General features: G+C 49.2%; 1 protein-coding gene across 1 annotated transcript; it reads left to right on the top strand.

Annotated features, from left to right (window-relative positions):
• Positions 1-1955: 1955 nt before the first annotated feature.
• On the top strand, positions 1956-7124 carry LOC102380269 (keratin, type II cytoskeletal 8-like; the record flags this gene model as incomplete). The annotated part of the gene is made up of 6 exons (XM_006030626.3): positions 1956-2690; positions 4168-4382; positions 5264-5324; positions 5625-5720; positions 5958-6122; positions 6967-7124. Coding segments are annotated over exons 1-6 (1322 nt in total), but the record flags the coding sequence as incomplete, so codon positions are not given.
• Positions 7125-7570: the final 446 nt, after the last annotated feature.

The following is a 7570-nucleotide window of genomic DNA, read 5'->3' on the forward strand; positions in this document are numbered from 1 at the left end:
GCTCCAGCTGCGGTCTCCCAGCCCTTGTCATGCAGCGCGCGCCTCTCTCTCTCCACTGCGGGGGCAGACAGACACTTGGTTTTAAGGGGAGCTGCCCAGCCAAGCCCTGGGCTGGAATTTTCTCGGGCTCCCAAACTGGTTTTTGAATCTTGCATCCCCTTGCTGGGGATCATCTGAACTACAAATAAGGTGTCCCTGTTGGGACAACCTCCCTCAGGCATTCAGGCAGAGAAGACTTGGAAGATAAATGCCCCTTAAACTGCCTGTTACATTGAGAATTGGGAATCCCTCCAGCAGGAAAACCTTGGGAGACCTCAAAGGGCTGAATCACCGCTCTGGGAAAATGCCAACATTTTCCACTCGTCTGAAATCTTTCCCTCCTTCTTTTCTTCCCAGCTAAAAGCATTCACTGAATTGAACTGGAATCCACAACCAGCCGGGTGTTGTGAGCGTGCTTGTTAGGTTGAAGCCACACGATGGTGGTGATAAAATCACAGCGTAGTTGTGTGAGTTGGCTGGAGACACCAGCATGACTCAGTACCCGTAACAGCTAAGCATAAGCCCAGTCTGCAATCGGCACAGAGGAATTTTGCTGATCGAACTATTGCTTTTCCTGCATCATGGAGCTGGGACGTGAGACCTAATCGTAGTGCCATGCCTCTCATGGGTAGCAAACAGGCACACAGTGCATTTGGCAATATGTAAGGAAACAAGAGAGTAAGTACCCAGGTTGACACCCATGCCAAGGTGCTCTGTACATTTGCTGAACATTTGCATGGAACAAATTGCAAAGAAAGCTAATGGCATCCTTGGCTGCCTTAGTAGGAGCATTGCTAGCAGATGGAGGGATGTGATTCTTCCCCTCTATTTGGCACTGGTGAAGCCACATCTGGAGTCCTGTGTCCTGTTGTGGACCCCTCTCTTCAGAAAGGATGTGGACAAACTGGAGAGCAATGGGCTCGAGCTGCAGGAAAGGGAAGTTGAGGTTAAATGTAACCTTCTCAAGGAGCAATGGGATCAAGTGAAAGCAAGGGAAGTCTAAGTTAATGTAACTTTCTAGCTAGGAGGATAGTAAAGCACTGGTGGTCCCTTCCAAGCCTCATTGTCTATGATTCTATGTAAGGAGAGCCAAGACTGATTTCACAAAGAGCTGTGCTCCCACCCTTCTCGGCTGAACTTTGTTTTTATATCTATCTCCTATCTGCCTCCTATCTCCACACCCACCACCATCATACGAGAGCCACGTTTCCGTTGACTCTTCTCTGCACCATTGATTTGCTTCCATCCTCACAACCAAGGGGACTTGCTCTCCATGCTGTCCATGCCATTCCTCCTCCATGCGGTTGTCCCTGCTGTTCATGACACCTGATAGTCCACGTTCCCAGAGTGCAGGGTCCCTCCTGCAAAGGAATTCAGTCCATTAGTGAAAAGAGCTCACTGAAGAAGGTGATTTTGGAAAGGTCTGATCCCCAGTCCCAGGTGAAGCTGTCTATACCTAGAAAATGCAGAGCCTCTTTGAAATGCAATCAGTTAAGTTCCTGGTCTGGATTGGGAAACATGCTCAAAAGCCACAGGCAATTTTCAGTGAAGAAAGCAGATCCAGGGTGTAATCAGAGGTACGTATTAGGAGTGGTGAAAGCCATGCTATAACTTGACATTCACTAAAGAGTCAGGCTGCCATAGGGTTTTGCAGTGAGAGGTCTAGATCCAGGTCCAGATAAATGCACAATAAGGAGGTGAGAGAGGACAAAAAAGAGATTAAGTACATCATTGGGAGTATAGCCTCCCAGTCATTGTAAATGTCTGCAATCCTTCTTAGTCACTGCAAGCTGCCATTGGGCAGGTATTGCATTATTCACCCACGCCAAGTGCAGGAAGACAATAACTTGGCATCCTCCTCAACACCCAGGCAAACCCAGCCCAGCTCCTGGAACAGATAAAAGGGAGCATCTCCAGCCCCGGAGTCAGAGGGACTTTCCTCCATCCTCCCTGCACTCAACTGCTTGCAGCTCACCTCCAGTAACCCTTCTCTCCATTTGTATCTCGGCTTGAGAGGAGCAGCCATGGCTCTGCAGTCATGTACTAAATCCATCGGAGGCAGCAAAAGAGGCTATAGCTCGTGCTCTGCCATTGGTGGTGGCGGTGGAGGGGGGAGCAGAGTCAGGAGCAGCTACAGCTCGTATTCCTCCCGGGGCTATGGAGGTGGTGGACGGTGTGGTGGTTTCAGCAGCAGGAGCTATGGTGGAGGTGGAGGCGGAAGGATTTCCTCTGGGTTTTATGGCGGAGGATATGGCTGCCGAGGTGTTGGCTTTGGTGGTGGGGCGATGGGTTACGGAGGAGCTGGTGGCTATGGAGGAGGAGGAAGCTGCATTGTAGGAGGACTAGGTGGCTATGGAGGAGGCATGGGAGGTGGCTTTGGTGGAGATGGCTTCGGTGGTGGTGGCATGGGACCAGTGATGGGCAGTGGACCTGTGGGTGGCTTTGGCGGTGGCAGTAGAGGATTTGGTGGCTTTGGTGGACCTGGGAGTGGTGGCCCTGGGTTCCCTAGAGGCATCCAACCTGTTCAGGTGGATCCCAGCCTCCTGCAGCCCGTCCATGTGGAGATTGACCCCCAGATCCAGCAGGTGAAGCAACATGAGAAGGAGCAGATCAAGACCCTCAACAACAAGTTTGCCACCTTCATCGACAAGGTGAGGAGATGGGGCAGTGCTTGCAGCATGGGTACTTTGAGCTGCTTTGTCTGTGTGTACAAGACTTGGTGTTTCCAGGTCTATACTGTTAGGAAAGGCAGAATGAGAGTGGTTTTTCTATTGATCTTTGGTCAGGGACTTGATTGAATACTTCAGCCACAGATTCTGCTACCCCAAGCAATGCTTCTGCCTTAGCTGATGCATGCTCTAGCAGGTGAAGTTGTAGCCATTATGTCACCTTCAGCCTCCCTTAGCAGGTTTCACTATTGCATATGTTTCTTCCCAAGCTGAACCATGGGACCTCCACTGGGCTGTTAGTAGGCTGAAATATTCAGTTTATTTCAACTTGCCTTCCTTTTTCACAATAGTGCTAGATCTGTCATCTCAAGTTCCCCTGGCTGGTGAACGTTTTAGAGGGACACCCCAAAAGTATGATAGAGTATGGAGTGGGGAAATGAGGAAGGAAAATATTCTTGCGCGCATGTGTCCACCACAAAATTCTGGAATGTAATACCTGCAAAAATTGCAAACCTTTCCTCCTGGGGTGCCGGCAATTAAAAATACGGGGAGGAGGAAATTGCAAGAAAAGCGAGTTGAAATATTTCAGTTTGCTTATTAAATTCCCAGAATGTCACAGGTTTTTGAACTGTGTTCAATATCATTGAATCATAGGAAATGAGGGTTGGAAGGGACCTCATGTAGTCCAATTGCTAGCTCAAAGCAGGACCATCCATGACTAGATCATTCCAGCCAAGGCCATGAATGACTAGTGCCCTTGGTGGCTGGGGGCCATGGCAGTGCTGGTGGTGGTGGGAGCGTGCCGCCGGCAGCAGGAGCGCGGCGGTGGTAAGCGGGCAGTTCCCGCAGATGCCGCCGGTGCTGTCGATGGCAGGGGAGTGGCAAGCACCCACCAGGGTATGGCTGACCACCTGCAGACGCTGCTGGTGGTGTTGGCAGCGAGGGTATGGAGTGTGGGGTGGCAACCGGCAACTGCCCACAGGCGCTTCTGATACCGCCAATGGCGCCTTTTTGTAGGGGGTGCACCGCCACGCACAGGGGGTTCATGTGCACCCGCGCACACCCCCTACGCATTGCCAATGGCCAAGGCTTTGTCTACTCAGGTCTTAAAAACTTCCATGGATAGAGAGTCCACCACCTCTCTGGGAAGCCTTTCCCAGTGTTTTACTACCCTCCTAGGAAGAAGGCTCTTCCTAATATCTAACTAACCACAACTTCCCTTGCTGCAACGTGAGCCCATTGCTCCTTGTTCTGTCATCTGCCCCCGCTGAGAATAGCCCAGCTCCATCCTCTTTGCAACCACCCTCCTATGTCCCTAATGTCTTGAAAGTACTGTACAGCTCTAACGTTATTTTGCAACCTCCTTGCTTTTCTGATTCAACAGGATCCTTGCTTGACTGTTTATGTTCTTCCAGACTTGATAGGGGAATGGCTTATCTCTCTGTCTGTTGGGTTTCAGGTCCGGTTTTTGGAGCAACAAAACAAGGTTCTGTCCACAAAGTGGGAGCTCCTCCAACAGCAAGGACATAGTGGTCCAAGGAAGGACCTCAGCAGCCTCTTTGAAAATTATATCCAAAACTTGAGGAGGCAGCTGGACTCTATCCATGGTCAGAGAGGACAGCTGGAGTCAGAACTGCAGAACATGCAAAACTATGTTGAAGACTACAAGAACAAGTAAGTGGAAAAGAAACCATTTGCAGACTCCAGCTCCAGTCTGCTTGTTCTTTCAGGATGTTCTTTCCCAAGTTTCAACTTTTTGATAGCAGTTATAGCCTAAGGCGTTGGACATGTCCCTGTGGGGAAAGGACAGATGCACACTCTTCTGCCATGAGAAGTCAATGAAGGTTGATCAGTGAATTTTCACTCTAATATTCATTGACCTGTTTACAAAAACATGCCTCGTACCAAATGTATGAAATATATATAAACCCCACTTAGACACCTAGGTTGTTCACATTATACTTGGCTTGTGGAACATGACAAAACAAAGTAAGTTATTTGTCAGAGTAAGAAAGGAAACAATTGAAAGAGATGTGCAAGTCCAAAAGGCTCAGCCGTTCAGGCTATTCTTCTTCAACTCACTAATAGCAAGTATTGGTTGAGGATGCCAGTGTGGCTCAAGAGATTCAGACACCTCTTTTTCATCCAAATGTGGGTGTTTGTGTGTGTAGTAGGGGTGTGGGGGCAGAGATTTCCAGGCAGAAGACACCCCATGGTGCCTATGGAAAGTGCATCATTAATTTATACTTACAATATGCATGACCTAGTTTGATCTACAGGCCTCAGACCAAGTACAGGATGGACACGCAGGGTGAAGTTCTGGTAAAGCATGGCATGGAGCTGAAGGATGTAAAATTAGACACGAGCTAAATGCTGACCATTCCCCTGTAGTTTGGAGTTAGATGTTGGCCCTTGACATTGCACTGGACTTGCACCCATAATATGCTCTCTCTGCCTGTGTGCATGCACAAATGTGTGTGTGTGAGAATCAGTTTGTTGGTTTCTTACTCAGTAAAAGTCAGACAAGCCAACTTGTCTCTCTTTACCTTGAACAGGTATGAAGATGAAATCAACAGGCGCACGGCTGCCGAGAATGAGTTTGTGGTGCTGAAGAAGGTGAGTGATGCAGCTAAAGAAAGGATGCAGGGGACAGGACACACCTAAAAACACCCGAGTTTGGGAGTTGTGGGTCCTCTGTGACTGGGAAACCCAATTAGACAGCAACATAATGTCCACCTGTCTCCCGCTGAAGCACTTGCAGTGTCTAGCACTGAAGGCTCTCGCCATAAGAACACGGTTTAATGACTTGGAAGCAAGGTTTCTCTCCAGATAACACAGGCTGCGGCTCTCTCTGCTGTGCTCAGGGCTGCTCCAAGGAGACTAAAGAATTTTCTGTCCCTTCAATCTTTCTTTCAGGATGTGGATTGTGCCTACATGACTAAAGTAGATTTGGAAGCAAAGGTGCAAGCCCTGATTGATGAAATCAACTTCCTGAGATACGTGTATGAAGAGGTAAGGAGCTCCCCCTTCTCTTGGGCAGCTGGCAATAGAGCTGAATCATGACCAGCTCTCACAAAGCTATTGTGATAAAAATGTGAAAAAGAAACTGTTGTGATCTGTCCTCTGAAACACTTGAATCTACAACAGGATATTCCTGGTCTAGTTCAAAACAGCGGGAAAGTGGTACAGCAGAGCAATAGCAGGCATGAAACACTCGGCAGCACTGACTCGTGCTTTAATGCTTTGCAGGAGCTGTCTCAGATGCAGACGATAAGTCGTGACTTGTCTGTGGTGGTGTCTATGGATAACAGCAGGCACCTAGATATGGACAGCATGATTGATGAAGTCAGGCGTCAATATGAAGACATTGCTCGGAGCAGCAGAGCAGAAGCTGAGGCATGGTACCAGAGCAGGGTGAGTAATTCATTAGTGGATGAACCAGAGAGGCTAAGCTTGCTGCTGATTGACAAATGCTGGTCGTTTAGAAAGAAAAACACACAGAAAATTCCCTTTTAGTTGAAGGTGCACAAAGTCCTGCTGCCCTCATTGGTGTCCCTGCTGGTGGTGGTGGTGTCCCACCACTCTAACTGGTGTCACAGTTCGAGTGGCCAAAGTCTGGAACGGGCTCCCAAGGGAGGTGGTGCTCTCCCCTACCCTGGGGGTCTTCAAGAGGAGGTTAGATGAGTATCTAGCTGGGGTCATCTAGACCCAGCGCTCTTTCCTGCCTATGCAGGGGGTCGGACTCGATGATCTATTGAGGTCCCTTCCGACCCGAACATCTATGAATCTATGCTGCTGCAGGAAATCTGCAGAGGCCCAAAGGGGTGGGATATGGGTACGGGACATTCATGCATATCTTCTGCAGTCCGTGGTTTTTCCATAAACAATCCACGTGGTTTTTCCTGGCTCCCAGTACCTGAGCAAACTCCATTTATGAATGCTCCAGGGACGTCCACGACAGATCCAGGAATTGATCTCGGCACTGCCAGTTCCAATGTGGGGCAACACTTGGGAAACCAGTGGGTGTACACTGGAGTAACTGAGACTTGTCTCCATTTACACTGGCATAACTGAGAGCAGTATGTGTCCCACAGCCTATAAAGCCATATATTCCTTCAAGCTCAGCACCTAAGCCATGGGACAATATTGGTCAGCATTATTGCCTGTAGCCACAACACACCGACTACCTAGCCAGGAAGAAGTTGTTTGCAGGGCTCCGGGTGCTGTGCTGAAAGGTTGTTCTGTGTGTGACACTCAGTATGAAGAACTGCAGACCACGGCGGGACGACACGGAGACAACCTGCGTAACACCAAGCAAGAGATCCAGGAGCTGACCAGGTGTATCCAGAGGCTGCGATCGGAGATTGAGAACGTGAAGAAGCAGGTAAGGACTGTGGGCTCTTCATCCACACCGCGGTGGGGCTGGGCCCAGCAATAGCATTCCCAGGGACTACCTGCAGTGGCAGTCGAGATCTGGCTGGTGCCAGGAGCCTCCAGGCCACGGTCCTGGTAAGGAGTGCCTTGCATTGGGTGAGCTCTGAACAGCTTGGGCACCTTGTTGTCCTGTTTTGATGGGGACCGGTCAATACAGACACTTGATGGAAAGCTGAGATTTGCCAAAATAAAAGTGTGTGTTAGAACAGGTCCACACTGGGCGGAAAGTTTTTAAGAATTTGGTTCATTCTTTTTCTCTGAACTCCTCCCAACTTTTGAACTTTAGCAATACATTTCCTTTTTCTTCCAGAGATCATGTGGGGTAAGACTCTTTCTCTGCCCCAAGCTCCAACCAGCCTTGTTCCTCCCTTCATAACTCTTATGACAGAGGGAAGGCCCCACAGGAAAACTGAGATGTCTCCCTTCTC

Source organism: Alligator sinensis, unplaced genomic scaffold, assembly GCF_000455745.1.
Source record: "Alligator sinensis unplaced genomic scaffold, ASM45574v1 scaffold1542_1, whole genome shotgun sequence".
Classification (NCBI taxonomy): domain Eukaryota; kingdom Metazoa; phylum Chordata; order Crocodylia; family Alligatoridae; genus Alligator; species Alligator sinensis.